The sequence below is a fragment of the Neodiprion virginianus genome, chromosome 1 (assembly GCF_021901495.1).
Source record: "Neodiprion virginianus isolate iyNeoVirg1 chromosome 1, iyNeoVirg1.1, whole genome shotgun sequence".
Lineage (NCBI taxonomy): Eukaryota > Metazoa > Arthropoda > Insecta > Hymenoptera > Diprionidae > Neodiprion > Neodiprion virginianus.
In genome coordinates, this window is record NC_060877.1 from 35,746,049 (window position 1) to 35,767,671 (window position 21,623).

General features: G+C 41.4%; 4 protein-coding genes across 4 annotated transcripts; 2 read left to right on the plus strand and 2 right to left on the minus strand.

The window, feature by feature from the left end:
• Positions 1-227: 227 nt before the first annotated feature.
• On the plus strand, positions 228-2,076 carry LOC124310556 (uncharacterized). Its single transcript, XM_046774611.1, has 4 exons — positions 228-374; positions 507-734; positions 833-1,008; positions 1,454-2,076. The coding sequence occupies exons 1-4, from the start codon at positions 363-365 to the stop codon at positions 1,491-1,493; spliced, it is 456 nt and encodes a 151-aa protein (XP_046630567.1). The 5' UTR covers positions 228-362; the 3' UTR covers positions 1,494-2,076.
• Positions 2,077-3,667: 1,591 nt separating this feature from the next.
• LOC124310558 (uncharacterized) lies at positions 3,668-5,788 on the plus strand. The gene is made up of 3 exons (XM_046774612.1): positions 3,668-4,680; positions 4,821-5,049; positions 5,353-5,788. Exons 1-3 carry the CDS (start codon positions 4,217-4,219, stop codon positions 5,539-5,541), a joined length of 882 nt encoding a protein of 293 aa, XP_046630568.1. The 5' UTR covers positions 3,668-4,216; the 3' UTR covers positions 5,542-5,788.
• Positions 5,789-6,057: 269 nt separating this feature from the next.
• LOC124310555 (SH3 domain-containing protein Dlish) lies at positions 6,058-8,963 on the minus strand. The gene is made up of 5 exons (XM_046774610.1): positions 8,156-8,963; positions 7,700-7,935; positions 7,124-7,501; positions 6,548-6,773; positions 6,058-6,442 (listed from the first exon to the last, which is right to left on the minus strand). Exons 1-5 carry the CDS (start codon positions 8,202-8,204, stop codon positions 6,168-6,170), a joined length of 1,164 nt encoding a protein of 387 aa, XP_046630566.1. The 5' UTR covers positions 8,205-8,963; the 3' UTR covers positions 6,058-6,167.
• A 2,637-nt stretch (positions 8,964-11,600) lies between these two features.
• On the minus strand, positions 11,601-18,527 carry LOC124310554 (ski oncogene). Its single transcript, XM_046774609.1, has 3 exons — positions 15,005-18,527; positions 14,660-14,892; positions 11,601-13,842 (listed from the first exon to the last, which is right to left on the minus strand). Exons 1-3 carry the CDS (start codon positions 16,106-16,108, stop codon positions 12,954-12,956), a joined length of 2,226 nt encoding a protein of 741 aa, XP_046630565.1. The 5' UTR covers positions 16,109-18,527; the 3' UTR covers positions 11,601-12,953.
• Between the last annotated feature and the right edge of the window lie 3,096 nt (positions 18,528-21,623).

Here is a 21,623-nt window from a genome sequence, read left to right on the forward strand (position 1 = left end):
AGCAACCCATATAATACGACCGTTCCGAAGCCCACCATAGGTACAAATATGAATGAAACGAGCCCGCATAATCTGTAACACAACAGTTATGGGTCAAAACGAAGACGTGGGAATCTATTTCATATGAAACTTTAATGGCGATTTAATAGGTGGGGGTTCTGCGGCGGGACCACTCGCGGTTTCATGGTCGCGAAAGTTATAATAAGGGTTACAGAATCCAGTGAGACATTTGCTTGATAGTTGTCACCGAGCTAGGAACAGTGTTTGAACTAGGCACTTGGACTCGAATAGTTTTTTCGTCATAAAAACTTCCCCTTCGTTTTCGTTCATTTTGCAAAAGAAATTTTTTACGCAATATTCCAATGCTCGAGACGGTAATTTATACGGTTATATTTATTCGTCAATTAAACGCTTTGCACTAACGTCAAACGAGATGGCCACTATTTTTTTAATCGTTAACTATCGGGATAGCAAAACTGCAGTATCTTATCACCGCGTTTTTTCAGCCATGGAAAATCGTTCTTCTCTTCGGCCTGACTTTGGGCCTGGCTACCGGAAAACCAACCGACTCTTTTTACCGGAGGAAAAATGTCGAGAGTGCGTTAATCAGCAACGAACTTGATGATCGAACGAGCAATTCATCACGAAATTTACGATTCGGTGATCAGGAGCGGTACAGAGAAGGTCGACTCTCCGAGGCAGAGTTTTCATCCTACAACATTAAAGATCCCAACGTACGTACAATGTGCAAATTCTACGTTAAACCCGATTCGCCGAATAATTATCGCTCAAAACTATGGAACATTAATATTGGATTAAATCTGCGATGCAGGGACCTGGAACCTACGCCTTTGGCTACGACAACGTCGTCGATGCAGAAGGTAACGAACAATTTCGCAACGAAGAAAAGCTCCGGAATGGAACGGTGCTCGGGGAATACGGCTACACCGATTACAAGAGCAAAAGAATCGTCCGTGTCACTTATTCGTCGGATATAAGAGGCTACAGGTATGAATTTCTGAATAATAGAAACCGCATTATTACGGCCACTATCGGAATTTTGTTATTTTCGAATTCAAATTCTTAGATAAAAATTGGCTTTGCTGGAATAAAAGCGTGTTTGAATAAAAATAATTGTTACGGTAATTTGGTACAGGGCTTACAATTTTTTAACTTGCGGAAGGTTGATCGAGCTTGATCGAGCTTATTTTCATGCACCGAAAAGTAAATCTAGTGAAATTTTCGTTCGACTTTTATTAATATCGTTTGCGAAAGCGATAATCTCAAATAATGTACTGTGCATAAAACGGAAATTGAGAGAGTGCTTTAATTTTCCAGCTGTTTTTAGAAAACTGGGTAACGCGTACCCGAATCCCGCGTATTGTATCAATTATCAATGGCATATAATATGCTGTTGAACGTCTCGTAAATCAAAAGGAATTAAAATTTTCAGAGCGAAGACGGAAGTGCTACCTCTGGACGACATTTATTAATTATTATCCGCGTTCATGACGCGCTGTAATGAGAAGAATACTGCTCGAAGATACAGCGTAGAGGTGATTTTAGTCCGTTACGATATGTATAAAAAATTAACGATTTCGTATGCCATTACTCAGCTGTCATATAATCGAAAATCTTTACGTGACTCCAATATGGTATAATAGATACTGTCTTTGCGTATAATGGGTTTTGAATCATCGGAGTTCTCGGTTCGACCCGCAACCCACGTAAAAATAAGAATCGAACGTGTTTTATGACTTCGTTAGCATAACGATACAGAGTATGAAATTATCCTAACTATATCATGCAACGTTTGTTGCTTCGCGTCAAAAACCGTCTAAATTACAGTATCGTCGGACAACTCAAATATTGATATTAAGCATATAAAGGAAGGCAAACAATGAACAATTATGGTGAGGCTCTTGAAATACGCGTATGTCACCGAGAAACTAAATGCAAATACAATATTTGTTTATATAATATTTGCTGTCACTCATACCCACACGTAACACAAGTGTTAAAGACGTGGTGAAAATTTTTTTGTCCTGTAAATATCTATTTTTAGATTTTTCCAGTGAAAACTACAGCGAAGTCTCGGATTTTTCAAAGTAACTACGTATAATCATTCAAACGCATTCTTTGTTGTTTTTGAATTTTCTATGCATTCGTTCCCCCTATAATTTCATGATGAGCAATCCAATTTTACTTCATTTTTATACAAATCTCTGTACCCATGAACATCAGAGAAAGATATTACGTAGAGCAGAGCTTGTCTTTGGAGAAGTTCAACTGAATTATCTACAGAAATTAACGCCAGGTTTCAACGCCTTTATTTATTACACATCCCTAAAAAATTTAATATAATAGGTATAGGTATGCATGTTCACGTAATTATTATCTGAAATTATTATCGAATAAATTTATGATAAGACGTAAACCGATGTGCATTTTGTTTTATTTTTCTGCCTATACCAAAATGGAGTACTGTCAATGACAGGGTTTACGGTTAACGCCGTTAGGTCGTTCTTCAAGTCCGTTGCGGTTGTAAATTTTTATGAGAATAAATTATCATCGGTCTCAATTCTGCGATAATTTTACGAGCTGATTTCCTCGCAAGAAAAAAAAAAATACAACCCCAGTGATCTGCGACGTAAGAAAAATCAGCACAGAATTGGACAAGTGAGCGAGAAATACCAAGCTGAAATTAATTGTACAATGTTTTGTCGAGAACCAACGCGCTGCTCGAGGCTTGACCAACGTCAATTGGGATCAGAAATATCGAGTAACGTCGGCACGGACGAAATCCGGAGCAAAAGCCCCCCTGAAATACCGGGAAAACGTGCGTAACAGGGGTGAAAAACGATGGAGAGAGTGCAGCAGAGGTCAGAAATCGCCCCTAATTCCATCAGGGGTGAAATGAACAGTCGTCCGAGCCTCCAGTTGAATCAGGAGGCCTTTTACAGCCGAAGAAAGCGCGAGAATTTCAGCGACAGATCACCGACGACGGGGGAGTCGACGGAAGTCGAAGACGACGAGCCCGAGGACGATTACACCGACGAACAATTGAACAACTCTAAGGATCCAGGCCCTACTCAAAGACCCATGATTTGCGGCCTTTGCCATTTGGCACCGGGTGTTGCTGGTGTTGCCGGCGTTTCCACAAACCCGGGACCAATGCTCACGTGCACCCAGGGCCATCTTCTTTGTCAGCAGTGTCTTCACCGTTATACGGTTTGTTCCGGTTCGTGTAAATAATTTAGTCTCACATTTCTTCACCTTCTATATTTGATAACATGAGTATTCGTGGCGATGAATTACCTCTCCGGAGAGAACGGATTTTCTTCTTAAATAAGTACTGTTGTAGCATTCTCTTGAGCTTTCTACTATTATACGTAGTATACTTGAGGATGCAATTTTCAATTTTTAGGGGAGGGGGGTCATTGGTAGGCTAAATGCAGAATTTAAACCAGGGGGTCGGATTATTATGTTATTTCACTTTTCACATTTCCCACCATCCAAGCATGCTAATCAGAATGCATGGATGGTGGGAAATGTGAAAAGTGAAATAATATAATAATCTCGATCCAGATTCTGCAATAGCTTCGAGCGCCATGTTGAATTTATGAGGGAATTCGTATTTGTCGAATAACTCGCCCGTTTTCAACTTTTGACTATAAGAAATAGTCATAACTGAACTTGGAAGATATTTAATACTCTAGAACTTTGGTCGTAACAATGTTTTGTCCATACGATCGATGTTTACCGACTTGAAACATAAATTCAAGATGGCGGCCGAAGTTGCTGCAGAATCTGGTAAAAATTCTGGTTTTAGACTAACAATGGACCCCCTCAAATGGTTGGCAAAAGAGAATAGCGGTATCGAAAAATTGCAAATTCAGGTGCCCTTTGTTGTACAAAGCGACTGGACTAACTACCTTTTGTCAAATTTTCAAGTGTAAAAGGGAAGTGGATGCGCTAGCGAATCAATTTCCTATATATCATATTGTTAGACATAGGCTGTGTGGTGTGCGGAGCAGATCTTTACGCATCGACGGCAAGCTGCTATCGAATAACGCGTCAGACGAACGTGCAATCATCGTCGGGCGATCCCCGGGGGGTCCAGGTGATCCGGAAGTCGACGCGATCGTCCGCACCGGGCGATGAGGCGGAATATCAGTCGAAGAATCGGTCTCGAAATTTCAACGAGATTGGAAGAATGGGGCCAGCAATTCTTGGAAGCAATTCGCGCTGCACAACGGGATATAATTCCGGATGGGAGGGAGATTCAGGAGACGTGGGTCAGCCCTTGGCCAACGTCGGTTTTTCGCGACTTCACCCTCGCCAACAGCGAAGCTGTTGCAGCATGGCGAGAGGCGGCGACGCTGATCTGGAGCCGGAAGTTCGTCAGAGAATCGGGAGCTTCCCCGGGGATACAGGCAACGGAAACGTCGCCCTGATTCACACCGAGTGTTCCCGAAGGCCCATCAGGTGCCCAAGACTAGACTGCGCCGTCAACGTCGCGTTTTCCGCCCTTACTCATCACTTCCTCTTCGATCATCCCGAGGTTCCGATCCTGAGCGTTGAACCTGAAGCGAAAAGCACCCTCATCGTCAGCTTCGCCTCTCTGTCCTGCGACTCGAGTCGCTGTCTTGCCTTGCTTTTAGTTTCCGGTAAACTGACGTAAGTTTCTTCTACGTAATTTTCTACGGACATTGGACATGGTTTCTGTTGATTAAAATCAATCCCCTAGCTCTTATGGTCATCGACCGATATCCCTGTAATCAATGGTTTCCTTCTTTTTTCCTTGGCAATACCACAAGAGGTGCAGCGGCCAGATTATTCAACGGAAGTCAGATCCAGCCGAGGTACCGCAACAGGCTTCCGCTTCCGGTTTTGGCCGCGCGACTCCATTGGTCGAGTCAAAATCCTTGCGAGGACGACGGAAACTCTCACGGCGAGGAGCAAAGTCAGGGCGATATCGTAATCGCTTGGGTTGCCGGTCTGGATGTAGGGGATGCAACGACTGGCACTTTGCGATGCAGTATTCAAGTATTATTATCGCAGAGAAAATCAAAAACTGTCTATTCATTTTATTCGCCAATTTTAACATCATCGAAGGAACGGAAACGCGTTATTCAATTTCCCCTTATTCTTATTTCATTTCAAAATATAAGACTTGTCGTCAAAACAAAATTAAACTGAAAATTCTCACGTCCAACGATGTATCTCTCCATCATCTTCTTCGCTGTCTGCCTTTTTTTCATCTAATGTGTATATATATACACACATTAGATGAAAAAAAGATACATAATATATATGTACCTACCAATAATCGTTTTGTAAACTTTCAAGGTAGTCGACGGTAACGACGACGGTGGTCTGCGATCGTTGACCTATACGGGGCCCGTAAATTCTCTGCGAACAGCGCAACGTCCACGGGAAGTTTTCGCGACCGGTGACTGCGTAATTTTGCACCAAGGCTTCATTGACCACATTACATCCGGCTCCACCAGCCTCAATGTAAACGTGACCGTGCACTGATCGAAAATGAAAGCACATCGGGCCCATAAAAACGACGGCTCATTTGTATCGTCCCATGTATTAGAAGAGATCATTTGATGATTAGAAAGTATACATAAAATAAATAAACAAATAAATTATGACAAAACACATTGCTATAATAGTAACATTGCTATATATTTCTAACTGCCAGTGGGATAGTATGTAAATGTTTCATAACGTTATATCATTAATATTAATAATAATAATAATATTATTATTATTATTATTATCAAGGTGCACGAACGTAAACGCAGATTTGGGATTTTCGAATAATCCTCCGAATAATTAATGATATATTATATAATAACTTTTTTTTCCATATTTTTTTGCTTTGCAATACAACGGCTGTCAAAATAATCAATATGTATAATGTGTATATGCATACAAATATATACATATATCTATATATACATATACATACATGTATATATCTATACACACACACACTGTATATATGTGTATATAAAAAAAGTGTAAGAATACAACAATAACGTATAATTAATTTAGTGGGGTTTATAGATTTGAAAAAAAATTTTCCCCACTAAATATAATTAATCATTTGATATAATTATAATTAATATTTATTATCATTAATTAACGTTGAATTATAGGCTAGTCATTGCAGGGGGACGAGCGTATGCCTTGGGAATAAAACCATACTTGCGAGTTTTCGGTGCATACGCCCACAGCCATCCATCCACAGTCTGATTAGCTAGATCTGCATAAATCCAGTCAGCTCTTCTCACTGAGAGGTCGTCCGGTGCTTGTGCTTTATAATCGTAAAGAACCACTAGTTCTGTGCCACTCGTTTCGTCGCGGAAATCTCTAACATCCTTCTGCTGCAACGGTTCGCTACCAGTTACATTCGCGTTGCCTGTTCCTGTTTTGAATATCAATGAAAAAAATTGACAAGTAAGTTCATTAACAAACTCTGGAATAAAATTAGAAGTGACGTTAATTCAAAAATAATAAAGTAAAGACGAACCTAAATTGTGAGGATCTGTCAAGTTGTTCGCATGGAGAATATGTCCAGGGTAGACAAAACCTGACGGTACAAAGCCTTCGTTGCCATCACAATGTCGAAGTACCCAAAACCAGTCTGGATCATCACGGTTTAGAACGGTGACAAACTCGCCTCGTTCAACGCTCACATCGTTTTCGTCGCGTGCCACAAATGTGTACAGTACTATATATCTTCCTGCCGATGGATCCTAAGTTTTATATGTACACATACATTTATTTGATATCATGAGTTCACACAGGCAAGTACACGGTACAACCTGTCGATGAATTCCTCAAAATAAAATTATTAGAGAATTATTCCTTTTAATTCTCAAGCAATGCTCGGTCAAAAATCACACTGTACGAGCCCTGATAAAAAAAACTTCGAAGTTTCTTATCACTTTAGTCTTTTCAAACCTTAACAGTTCAATTCCCAATCAAGAATTATGGGACCATTGAAATGGAAAAGCCTCGAAGTCTCTTCATTCGAGAGATTCATCATTCAGGTGCAGTGGTCACTTTATATCAAAAGTAACATTTCAAAAATATTTCACTATACCTTGAAGAACGGGTGCACATCTGGCTGCGAAGATGTACTCTGCAGAGAGTTTTGAGATTGAGCAACATTGCATCTATTTATGGTAGCATCCGTTGTGGTAATATTGTGTCGAATATAGCTATCGCTGTCAGAAGTGGATCCGGTATCTGTTTGCTGTATCTCGTGCAGAATTTGAGATCGAGAAATGTTCGGCGAATCAATATCGTTTTCATTGGAACGAGGGAGTTTTTTCTTGACATTATTTAAGGTTGCAAGCGTCGACTCAGCCAGCTGTGACGCATAAGGGGCACAGTAAGAGTGCGGCACAAATCCCTCCATTCGAGTATCTGCCGCAATGACATAGACCCAGTCGTTCTCTCTGTACAAAATATTCACCACCTATAACACATTGCAAATGTTACTTATGGTTTCGTGGGGTAAAAAAATTGGTGCACATTGCGACAATATCGATTCCATATTACATTCAAGTTCAGTGTACAACACTTGTCTCGCCTGAACATACCTTAACTCTGGAGTCATTTTTTGACAAGAAAATAAGGGTTCTAAATTAAAAAATTATCACAGAGAAACGCTAACCTGACCCCGCTTGACTTGAAGCTCGTCGTCCACGCAGGGTGTGAAATCATGAACGATCACCATTTTGCTGTCCGGCGAAAGTCCGTTCTCCTTTTCGATTCCAACTCTGACTAGCGTCTCGATACTTGCACTCCCCGTTATTCTTCCTGGAGGCAAAGGGACTCTGGCCCCAAGTCCAACCCCCCCGGGTCCTCCACCGCCTCCATCTTTCTCCAAACTAAAGTTATGAGTCCCAGCTGAAAGACATTTAAAATTAAAATCCCAGTGTCGGCGGGTGCGAATTTTAGGATTCAATTTTGTTGTGCGAGTAAATTTTACATTGTGGTGAGAAGAAGAAAAGGACTGTTTGTATAGAGAAAATAGCCCAAAAAAGCAGTTTAGCAGAGTTGCCAATGTTTTGCGGTATTGTTTCAACAATATTTCTGGTACCTCTTTCAACTCTCGCAAATTACGTACGTTTCTTTTTTTTCCCACGGCGTATACGGACTGGGCACAAAAAAGCCATCCTTCAGTGGGCCCAGGTTCCTTTTCACATTTTCATTAATTACTGAGTCTGTTTGCGATCATTTTGAAATAAGATCGGATTGAGAAGTTCCCCTCGATATTCCGGAGGCCAGTTTCGCCCCCGATTTCGTGATTCTGCGAAATACCGAACCAGCTGTATTTCGCAAATGGATCAAGAATAGAGAAGTCACTCCGGAATCGTACCGCGGAGGATGAATTTCAAACGCGACAGAGTTCACGCACCTGCTGTGCATTAAATCCTAATGGGAAGTTGGCTCAACGGACGCAAGAGTCGGTCCCAAAATCAATTCCGGAGTGGGGATGAGGGCCCTTCCACAGTGGCGATCCCTCGGACCCCTTGTTCTTGGGATCAGCCGGGCCTACCGAATCGCAACCGGTAAGAACTTTCGCGATTCGTCGATAAGGCAGGAACCTGCAGGTCGCGACGCAGCCACGCGGGCCTTTGTCATTTCATGTGGGTAGATACCGTGATGTGTGAACCAGGAGCCCGTACACGTAATTGTTTCGTCGGAAAAGAGCAACGCTTCCAGGTATTGCTGGACATAATCTTGCTCGAAAATTTCGTATTCGACACCTCGAAACGACCGTTTCCGAGTACCGGCTAATTGGACTCTAAATTCATTCATAGCTGCGGCATCGGTTTCTACAATATTAAGTTCATTGGGAGGATGAGTAAGACTCGGAGAACGCATAGATTTTCTGGCCGAGGTTCAAAATTTTATCCCACACACGTGAATACAGCGTGTACGGATTTTCTGTGCGATGCGGAGCTGTGCATATTATACTTTTGCTTCAGGAATTCCGAACACATGATTTAACCGATTCAAATGATATTTCCAAGGAAATATGAATACGAGGATATATTCTTAGAAAGTTTTTCAATATTCTGTAATTTCCGGTTTTGAAAAATATATAACATCTATATGATTTTTCATTGCTTGATACTACTTTCGACCGTCAGTCGGAAGTTTCGTCATTTTTTAAAATACAGTTCATCTCTATCCTTCAAACTGTATTGACATTCCCTAGTTGTTTCACAAATAGCGAGATGATCTTTCTAAGTGTGAAAATTCGAAGGTTTCAAGAATATCAGTCGATTTGACCGCGAAACGTTAAAATATCGAAAAATTTCAATTGAATCAATTGTGTGAGAGAAACAGTTAGCTTGGCGTAATTAAATGTTTGATTTTCAGTCAATTGATTTTCTTGCACATGGTCTAGAATGTTCACATTTGCATCAGTCGATAATTAAATCACATAATTACAACAAAGACGTGCAAACGTTGTCTACTTCTTTTCTATTGGCCGTGGCCTGTGAGATGATAACGTAATTTTTCAATGCGTAAAACTGTCAACGCGAAACTTTACGCATCGCGTGAAATAATCGCTAATTATCATATTATTATTAATAGACATTAACGAACCAATAAGCTTTGTAAATCAAACATCACAAATATCGTATTTATTTGTAATACATTCGTATTCGGGTTTAAAATACATTTCAAGCCATAACTGCCGCATCGAAAGCTACAGATGTGAAACGAAAATTGAGAGAAAAACTGTAACGATTCAAATAATATCATCTGTTCAACATCATTGTTTACATACGTACGTATGTATAATGTATATACACATACATATACAATCCGTATTCTATGAATGAACCGAACTTATATACAATTATTTTATCAAATAATGTACGTAAAATTGACTGAATTAGGGGTTGCTATTTCAGAATTCGCTCTGACGCAGCCGCGTGAAAAGTACTCGAGGAATTTACCAATTGAAAATAAGTCGTATCTGGGTTGCCTGAAATATTTCGAAATAGCAAAAGCATCATAAATCGTTGAGAAACTTTCGTATTCTTCACATTTCATTTGTAAAAGAGAAAAGAATTTTCCCAACAAATACAGAAACTTGAATATCCATTGTACCGACGTATCTATAATTTATCGTGAAAACTTTCCGCTAATGAAGAAACAATAACACAGGCTTCGTAACACATGATTATCGAACCTACTTTACTCTTTGGGTAAGAATTTTTTTTTGTTTTTTAACGCCAAGCCAAGGAAAAAAAAAACAACAATCCAAAGAAACAAATGCTGGTCAGAGCCGATTCTGAAATTAGGTTTTCTTTAATAATTATATAAATATAAATTGTTACGCTATACATATATTTGAAAAATGGTTTATTTCGCGAATGACTTATGTGATTACCCCGTAGTAATATTATATTCACTATACTCGAATATATAGCGCTTTTTATTCATGAAATCGATGTCATTTAAACATGTAATTTGTACGTAATCATTTTTTATATACTCCATACGACGCTGTGGTCGGTTTCGATATTGGATAGAATATAATTCGATTGAAAGCATTATAGATCTCCTGCGATTCTGTTCGAACTGGTAGGAGTGTATAGTACACGTAACTATATGTATGTATGTATGTATATGCTTCAAATGCATCCTAAGCTGAGTAGTAGATAAGGTATACGCATTATTAGTATATGTACTATTGTAATTCATATGTATATATGTATATGTAAACTAGAGGTAAGTATATAATAACTGAGGGTGTATGAAAAACGTAGATTATTACATTCTTTAGTTTAGGTGGGACTCTTATATCATAATATTATCATGTAGCGTACTTTGTCATATGCCAACGAATCTCCATTATACGTAACAGAGTAATGATTGTATGTAGGTACCTATAGTATATTATATATATGAATATACTTGCATGTATGTATGTATTTATTTATTATTATCATGTCCCGGGGTTACAGGATAGCTTTGAAAAAATCTCGGTCGGGTTTTTATTGCAAATTAATAATAATAATAATAACAATCATCGTCATTATTATCATTACTTATATACTATTTTAAATCAAGGGTGGAATTTGTCCTGCAATTTTTATCGTCGTTAACATTATTATTATTATTATTATTATTATTATTATTATTACTATTATTTATAGCAACAGTTTCAATAGGCTCTACGGTATACAAAGTCGGAGAGAATTATCGTAACGCGCGTTTATCATATGCAGATATATTTATGTATACTCTTTTTTTGAAACGTCGCGTGAAGGTACAGTATCGTTCTTTTTTTTTTAATTTTTTTTTAAATATACTTTTTTGAACATTTTCTAATGACTATTTTCACAGTATCTTATTGTGGTATATTTCGGATGCAAACGAACGACGGCGAGCTCTTCAAAGCAGTCCACACGCGATTGATTATATGTATTGTATATAAATGTGTGTATGTACCCCAAGTACGAACGAGCATTGAGTTAATTGTCAATTTTTTTTTCTTCTTCTCATGTATACATAATTCAAATATTATGTATACGATTCACGAACTGTATAATAGTTTTATTACTATAATATTTATATTATTTTCTATAATAGAATATGGTACGGGTTTTGACTTGACAAGGAGAACTAATGGTTTTTTTTTTTTTTTTCTTCTTTAATGTATAAATTCGCTTCTGAGTCAGAATATATGTATATGTATGTATGTATGAATGAATGCCTGTGTGTGTGTGTAATTTTTTCGTGGGATGATAATGCGTTTTCTGCACATTAAATAGTCGGTGAACAACAATGTCTAAAGTCCGCCGTGGGTTGAACAATATACTGTACGCATTTATCGTGTATAATCAAGACTAAATATTAAACGAGACTATTATCTTAAAATAATTAATATAGTACCTAATGAAGACAATGCGGAACCGAACGTGTACTCAACAAATGTGGCTAATTTTTCTTTCTCGTTTTTTAGTATTGCAACGAGCCGCGTTCGCTCTCGAAACGTAGGCTAACGTAACAACATAGCACCTAGGGTTTTTTGTACTTTCACAATTAATTCGCATAATATTAATTAAATAAAATGATTAACGCATAATTATATCATGTATATATTCATGTATGTTTGTGTGTATGGATACCTGTGATATGAGAATGTATTTACATTGCGCGGTATTATGATTATATGTATATGTGCATACACATAAAATCACAATACATATATAGTTGCCAGAAAGATGAAGAGGAAACGGAAGAGGATGGCAAAAGAGAGAGTGTTAACAAAAAGCAACCTATTTCTTTGTTCTACCTATTACAATAAAACATTGAGTGTACGCCCAAATAGAAAATCATTTTGCGCAGATGATGTATATGTGATATACTCAAATGCTCGTAATTCTGCATGTCTCATGTCCTTAAGATTACAATTAAATAAATCGCTAAACGTAATTGTTATTGGCATGATAAGTTTTCTTTTTTTCTTTCTTTTTTTTCCTTTTCTATTTAAACCTAATTACTTTCTTCCGTATAATACAATATCTACAAACCGGTCATAAATTAATGTAACCGTTCATAAAGTTTATACCTACAATATTAGAACTTCTAATCAATAGAAATAACGTTAAAGGCTCTTTATATATCACATAACCCAGAACAGTTTTCATTCTTTTGTTCATCAATTGATTTCCTAAAATGTATTTTTTCTCTTCCTGTATATTACAGAAGTTAGGATAATCATTAGATTGTTATTAATTTGAACAATAAATTTCAGTGCGCGTTTGCTTCGCCAAAAATACAAACGGCGCAATGATTGGTGAGCAGTTTTTTTTGTTTTTGTTTTTGTTTCATTTTTCCTATCTTCAATTATCTATTTCCTTCTCTAATCTCGGTAAGAACTAATAAAAATAAATCTAATCATTACCAGCTGCAGAGTCATTGGGATCTTCAAGATCCTTACTATCCTTAATCGACGGTGGAACAGCTTCCGCCTCTTCGCTACCTTCGGTGCTGTCAGCCGCGTTTGCATTCGCGTTTTCATTATCATTTGTGTTTACTGTTACGTTTACATGATTAAAGTTTGCCTCGTTATTATTCTTACCATCATCTTTACTCGTACTGCACTGTAACTGTTGGAGTTCAAGCTGAGATCGAAGCCTTAATATTTCCCTGACATCGCGACGCCTATTACGTCTCAAACGGGCGTTTTGCGACGCCAGACGTCGCGCGAGCTCCGTAACTTCCTTGGGTACGTCGAGAGTCGCTAATCTCGACTCGAGATCCCTGCCAACCGTCGAATCCGAGTCCGAGTCACTGTCCGGCGAAGACGTGGCTGCTTCCGTCGGCGGGGGATCGACCGTTACCGTTGACGACGTGACGGCCGTACTGCTCTCCTCCTCTTCCTCGACATTTTGTTTTGGTATTATCCCACGACTACTGTCCTCGTCCCCCTCCGTCGTGCAGGATAACGCGGGTGGCGAAAAGAGCGACGCTTGACCGGGACCGAGTCCTGGGCTAGGTGAAGAAGGCTTTTCTAATTTAACAGTAATCGGCAATACTTCCAGTTTTCCTTCCGGACTCAGCTGGCGATGGTGATGGCGACGTTTCGGATGATGGTGGTGGTGATGATGATGTGAGGCGGGTGGAACTAGAGGCGGTAAATTAATGGGCGGCAGAGGAGCCAGAGCGACATTGGGCTGGAAGTGGGGTTCGAAACGTTCGCACTCCGAATGTGGTACCACTCGTTCGGGGTGCTGAAGAACCGGAGGGCCACGACTCAGATACGCAGGCACAAGTGTCGTTCTAGACAAACAAATTAGACCCATGTTAATTATCTGTCAGGGAACGTTGTTTTTCACGATCCCTTGCTTAAGTGTCAGATTCAATATTTGAATCGATGTTAAAAAAAAAATTATCTTTTATCTTGGTTCGTGTTAATAGTAGACATCTGGTATATACCACTGCCAGTATGTTATCTAATCATGCCAACATCTAAAATTACCACCAACAGTCTTAGATATCACTCTCAAAACCAACACTGGATTCAAAGGTTGATAGCAGAGAGATACGCAAGCTGTGGCTTGATGATATTTTACCAGGTGCTGGTATAGACTAGAAATGTGTTTAAATATCTGCTTTCACGTTTTTCAAACAACTTTCAATAACATCCATAAGAATCAACCACTATGGAAGCTGACAACATTGACTTTTACAATAAATATTTTTTCTTCTAAAGACTCTTTATGAATCACCTCAAGAGTATGTGAAAACTTTGAAAGCTGCAACAGTTGTTGCTAAATTCAATACAGATATATAATACTCGTAAATTCACTATATTATTTTTTTAACATCGGAATCCAGTGCTGAATCTTGATTTGCAAGTATTGTTAAAACTAATATCTTTTTGGGAGAATTTTTCTGGTCAGCGAATGAAACAAGAATTTAAATTCGTATGCTTCGATACGATCGCATTTCCTTTGTCGAATTACCCTCAGTGACAATGAATTCAACTTTGAATGTGGACTCGTACGTGCAGCCTTAAAGAAAGTTGGCTGTGTTACAATGAGCGAAAATTTGTCCGAACGTGATTCGACGATCAAAGTATGCTGCGTAAACGTACCCATCCCTGTGTTTACAAGGTCCGCCAGCACTCCAAGGGCGGAAAGCTGATGCGCCCCTTGCCGCAAGTTCAAAAACTGCCCATTGCATCTGGAGATAGGGGTCATTGACACCAGCGGCGGAAGTTGCAGGGTGGTACATTCCCATGCCGTTTGCTTTGTAATATCCGGGTGAACACTCTTGGTTTAAATCCTTTCTAGCTCTCTTGGTCAGCTTCTCGGTGTCCAGTCGCATCTTGAAAAAAGCATTCGAGCCATGAACAATGCGATATGTAAGATTTAATCCAATTCTTTCAATCCTTTATCTGAGTACATCATTCGATACCAAATGTTTAAAGAAAAAATACCTGAGGTTTCCTTTTGGAATTGGGTAGATGCCGTTGCTTGAGCTCCCGAAAAAAAGTCGCGACCTGATGATAGTGGGGTTGATCTCGTGCGAGGAGAAGATAAGATCTCCAATTAGCAGAGTCGAAGCCCCAGTGGCAAGTCCGATTTTCTAACGACCGATGGGCGTGCCTGACAAATCGCTGAGGTGAGAATCTGCCCGTGCATTCGAGACACTCTACGCAGGGGGAATCGTCGTTGATGAAGAGATCCGCCTCGAAAATGCCTTTGCACTTCCCAAAGCATTCGTGGTAGACCTTGAACCTGCTGGGTGACAAACTTTCCTCTCCCTCATCCTTCGAATCTTCTATTATAACTTTTTCGCTCTCAATAACATTCTGCATCTCGCAAGGTTCGGTCCTGAGCAATAGGGCACTGACCAGTCTCTCGGCATCCGTCTGCGTAATGAGACCGCAGGATGGAGCGTTTCTCGGCAAAATGCCGGACAGCTTGAGTTCCTCAAGCTGGTCCCTCGTGCATCTTGAACAGTATATTTGAAGCTCGTCGCAGACTTGGTTGATCTGTTGGAGCGAGAAGTCTTGTAAAACTGTGTTTAGAATTTGGGGCAAACAAAGGCGTCTCTCGCCGCCGACAACAAAGCACGAGATCCTCTCGCCTTCGAGGGAAGTTTCGCATCTCTCTGAACAGCTCTGATCAGGCGCGGTTAATATCGGTATCTGAAACTCCGGCTCTCGCTTATTATCTACTATGACTTTCGCTCTGTCCGGCACTGACGGATTCGAGTCAGAATCTTCCAAGGCGTCAACGTTTCTTTGCAGTTCCTTACAGGATACGATATCGTCGAGCTTATCAAGCCTCTCGATTTCCTTCGCCGAATTTGGCCGCTCAGGTTCGGAATCGGATATCGCCCCATTGCTGGAACGGTTTATCGTAGAAAAATGATAAGCTGCCGGTTCTTGAAGCAGCCCTTTACAGTCCATGCCCAACAGGGCCGAGCTTGGACCCTGCAGACTTTTTACAGCCGATAGCTGGTAGGTTTTCAGTACTGATTTTAATTGAGGACTGTAAGACTGGCTGTTTGCATTCGTAGATATTAATGTCTCCATTATATTACAATGAGAAGAATAAGAATGGAAATAATTTTTAAAAAATCAACTCTTCTTCCCTTTTCCCTTTAGTTATAATGATTATTAATATAACTCGTCCTTGGAACTCGTTAATGACATGTGTATCTACTGTTTTTTTGTTTTTTTTTTTCTTTCTTTTTGCAGCAGCAATTTTCTCGATTCACGTACGTAAACAATGCATTTTTAAGCGTTTTTACTTTTTTATTGCTACGTGTTCATTGTTCGAGTTACGGTTACCAACGTCGTTCGCATTTCTTTGTTTTTCTCTGTCACTCGTGCGTATTATTGTTTTTGTTTACTTATCCTTTAATTAGTTTCACACCGTGATTACCATCTTCGCGTTCGCAGAATAATATTTACGATCGCACACAGAAACACACACGCACAAGTCCGAGAGTCCTGACTGCGATGGATTATTAATAAGAGTGTGAAGAGCTGGAACTGGAGAGAGAGAAAGAGACTTTTAAGAGTCGTCGCCGCGAAGCAGACGGAGGTTGTGTGTTATCGCATTCCAGGCAGCGGTATAGCACAGGTTAAATAAACCGATCGTAGTATCTCACTGGGTTCCTCAAATTCATTGATGAATAACGTAGACGACGACGAGCGGTAATAAATAGCGAGGACGACTGTCCGTCCGTCCCCCGGTGCCGCCGCTGGCGGTGGTGGTGGTGGTGGTGTAGTAATAATACCTACAGTCCGGGACTTATCATCCATCATCCATCCAGCGTAAAATGATCGGTATGTGAGTATACATAATAATAACGCGGTTAGCACACACAGGCAAAGGTGAAACGACACGGACAGAGGTGGATTATAATAGATGTGTAACGCGAAACACGACGCGTCCGCCGCCGCCGTCGTCCGCCACGAGACGACGAGACTACTCGAGCTGCTGCTGCTGTGGCTGTGGCTGTGGCTGTGACGACGACGAAACGTAGAAAAACACCACGCGACGCGACAAATACACAAACACTGCAGAAACTGCTAGTGCTGCTGCTGGTGGTGGTGGTGGTGGTGGTGGTGGAGCTGCCTCGGAATCTTAAAGAGTGAATAAAATAAGCGGAGAGGCGAAGGTTGTGCCACACTGCCACCCTCCGTTATCACTGTCTTTCTCTTTCTATCCTCTCCTCTCCTCTCCACTCCTCTCCACTCCTCTCCTCTCCGCTCGACTCTTCACCGCTGCTCGGCACTCCGCTACGCTCCTCTTGCAGAGACGACGATGCGACGACGACCACGTTCCTCTGTATATAGGCGAGATGCAGGCAGGCAGGCACGAACGAACGGCGTCAACGGTTCAACCTCAGCTTCAGCTTCAGGTTCATGCGACTGCGGGTCGGTGGCCTGGGCCAGGCCTGGGCCTCGGGCCGCTCGAGTCCGAGTGCGATCAGAGGCCAGCGGTAGCAGGACCGAAACAACAACATGTCTGTACGTCTGTCTCGAGTCTACCAGCAACTCCCCTGCACTCGCACCGCATGCTCTGGCTATTGGCTGCGGGGAGTGTTTATTAGTAAACGATCTCGATTGAGAGGGAACGCCGTGTGCGGGGGGTGAAAATACGTCGTGTGCTTATACGCGTATATACATATGTACATTCAAGTATATTTATACACATATATATATAATATATATATATATATTTGTGTATTGTATATACATGCATGCATATATACGTTAGGAGAAGCGACAGTAGGCGAGCGTCGCGGATCTCCTAGTCTTCGTCGTTTTCGTCGTCGTAATCGTCGCGATATTCATCGGCATCGTAGTCCGTAGTCGAATAGTCATGCTCGAGTCAGTATCCGAACGTCCATGTCGCGTATTTTTTCCCGTTCTCCCCTAACTCCTGTGTATTGTAATATTTATAACAATGGAAAGAAGAAACGTAAAAAGTAAAAAAAAAAAAAAAAAAAACAAACGAAATAGAAGATGGTACGCGTGTCCGTGTCTCAAAGTATGTATCACGCGTTTTATACACGTTCGCGTTGTGCACGCACGAATGTATGTACGTATGTATGTCGACGGGTTAGTCGGTACGCCGCAATGGCGTATCGATCGAGCACGCACGGTTGTACACTAGACGACTCGCGGGGCTACGCATATTTTCTGCGTAAAGTTGAAGCGAAGTGAACTATTCAGCCTGACGGACGATACAATGCTACGCAGACAGCACCGTCGTAGCCGCCGCCGCCGCGTCCCGTCGCGCCGCGTTGCGTGCGTCCGTGTAATGGCTCCTCGAGGCTTCCTCTCTCTGTGTGAGTTTCGGTCGTCGTCGTCGTCTGCTCCCTCTGCTCCCCGCCGCAATATCTCCGCTCGCCGCGCGTGTATTGCTCGAACCGACGAGTCTGCCGCTCGTACGTTCACGCAGCGAGCCCTCGCCGCCAGCTGCGTGTGTGTCCAAGGAGGAATCTCGGTAAACTCTTGTGTCTGACGCTCCCTCCTCTCCCCCCCCCCCTCGACCCTCCCCCGACCAGCCTCCGCCTCTTCCTCCTCCGCCGACTCTCTTCTCTCCGCTTCCCCACCCTTTTTGCTACGCCACCGCACCACTCGCCGAGCCGCTTGCTCTCGTCCCTGCTTTTTCCCCGCTCGCCGCGCGCACGCAACGCTCTCGCACACTTTCAGGACCCCGCACACACAGCTTAACGCTTGTCGGGTATCACGCATACACTAAAAAAAAATAAACCCTCCGAACGACCAGGTTCGCACGGTTGGGGGTGGTGCGCGCGCGCGCCGCGATGTCGTCTCTCTTCGTTTCGACGTATACCTGTATATCTATATTTCGCTCTCTCTCCCCCCGCGCCTCTTGCGTGGCGCACTCGTGTGTGTCTGTGAGTCGGTCGACAGTCGGCGGCGGCGGCGGCGGCGGCGGCGGCGGCGGCGGCGGCGGCGGCAGTCGGCGGAGCGTCTAGTCATGTGACCTTCCCGTCAAAATAGCCTGCGTACCCACGACTCACGAGTTACCACGAGTCGCATATCGGACTTGGCCGAGCCCTCGCCAGGAAGGAGTCTGCGATATAGATTCATATTTTGCTTCGCCAACGGTACCACCGCCACCTCTCGTATTCTCTAGCGTCGTATTCTCGGCCTGCCTACATCTGTGTATGCATGCGTATGTCAGTATGCACACCTATGCCTGAACCATCATGCGTGTACGTACACGATGCGACATACTATGCGCGTCCTACGCGCATACTTTTGTTATCTTTTAGACATTAGTTTCTAGGGTTTCATGACCGAATCGTCACGTAGCTAGGTGTTGTTCTTACACGATACCGAGTGTTATCGTTGCTATATTCACTCTGTGCGGACGACGCGCTTGTAATACCGATTCGGCATTGAACGGATGTGAAGATTGCGCTATCGGAGATAGCCGAATGATTTTACTTATTTTTGTTACCGTCGTATGCCTAGGTAGGTGGACCAGGTGTGCTTGTGTAACCCACCTAGGTACATGTACGTACATTCAACGGTGCCGTACAGGTTTAAGCATTGTCAAATTATAACATTGATCGAAAATTCCGGTGAATACCGGCACGCACGATTCGCGCGCGTTTCCTATTTAACTCGCCCGTTTACATAGTACATAATTGTACAATCGTATTTCTACATATATACGTACGTACTATATACCCCATTCTGCGTTAGATATTCCGATATACATATGTATTGTACACAACGGGTCGAACAGGATTTATTATAACACGAGAGACGCGCGTCGGCCGTTTTCTGTTACCGAATTTCCTGTAAATTAGTGCCAGGATATTAATATTTATGTGATGTCAGGGGCCTAACGCATCGAGCGTCTTTTTTTCGGCTCTGAAAAATCTGAATACTCAATAATACACGCAGCCAAAACGGGCCGCGAGTCGTTCTGTTACATGGAAACATCGTTTCACTTCTTTTCTCTCAAATACGTAACAATTTACAACGATTTCTGGATTTCCTTTATTACCGCCAAGATACGTATATATACTTATGCATTTATTCACGTGGTAATACGCAAAGATATAAAATGACTTCGCGACAAATAACGCATTACCGATAACATGTGCAACCAGCCAGATAAGTACAAGTGCTTGTGTACCGCGGCACGTACGTTGTTTCAGCCTCGTGCTCGCAATAAAATACAGTCTTACAGGCGTTCGCACACATGTGGCTTGCAAACTTGCAGATAAAACATCGATATGTTTCAGGTTTCTCGGGCATCTGACGCAGAAGATCTTAAACGAATCTTTCGAAATCGTTTAAATTTTTCTCGTTCGGTCAAAATGCATCGTTAACGTGGTTCGAATAAAAGTTCACAAATTTTTGGTTTATAATATTTCCAACCGCGAGCCCATTGAAAGTAAAATTTGATCAACTTTGATTAAAATCGAACGGTAAAAGTTGTGAGGCTTGGAAAGCCTGTATGGCGTATTGAGAAGTTTCGAACAATTTGTCAGTTAGATATATTACCAGACCATTTAAAATTGGTATATCGACCGAATATATACGAAGACTAAATCTGTGAAAGATAGCGGCACAGATTTTGAACGTTCAAGTGCACTGACAACGATAAAGAAGTTGAGCGCCTATCAACCGTCGTATTGCAGAATTTACGAAAGTTGCGACATCCGAAATGCGCGTACCTCGAATATGATGGCAAAACATTGTATGAAATTGACGTCAGCTGCAGCGCGTGATAGTGCGAGGAAGATGATTATCTCTACATGGTTGTATTTTTTTCAAGGGATGTTATGCCAGCACACATATTAAGACAGGTAGGAAATTCAGTTTAGAAAACACGAGTAAATCCTGTGTAAACATCGCGCGAATGCTCGGCAAAGAATATGGTTGAAATAATATTTTTACATCCCGTGTCGTGTCTTAGACGTTCCTCGCACCTGCCAAGAGCCGTAACAGAGCTTAGCTCTAGGTACAAGATAAATGTTTCCTTATCCGCCGATGATCCCTGGCGAGTCGTTTGACTCGGTAAGCAGCAGTTGTCTTTGGTACATACATGTGAAATTGATAGAGCGTTTATTCGTATGTGGTTAAACGACCGATACGCGTAACGAAATATCACGATAGGGAGAAGCGGGTGTGTGCGTTAAAACGGTGAAATAAAATTGTACGTTATAATCGCTTGCCAAAGCCGCGGATGACCGGCCGAACAAACGTCGAATATTTGATCAATTAGATCTGAATCCCTCAATGTTTGTCTTAGATAAAATAATTGAAATTCAAGTCTTTCGTATCTGAGTATAGATTAGAGCAATTATGTCACGTTATCGTTATGTGCTTTCGGAATTTTTTACCCCTTGCTAATTCTCAAGGTGATTAATTCTTCGTGAAAGAAAATTTTAACGAAATTTCTCACCTTTTGAAAATATGCTGGTTAATCGATATGTTCTAACTGTATTCACGTGTTATGCAAATTGCATAGTCGATCATTCGATAAATATGGGCGAAACTAGTTTGAAATTCAAATTTCGTTCCACACATATATTCATCGCGGGAA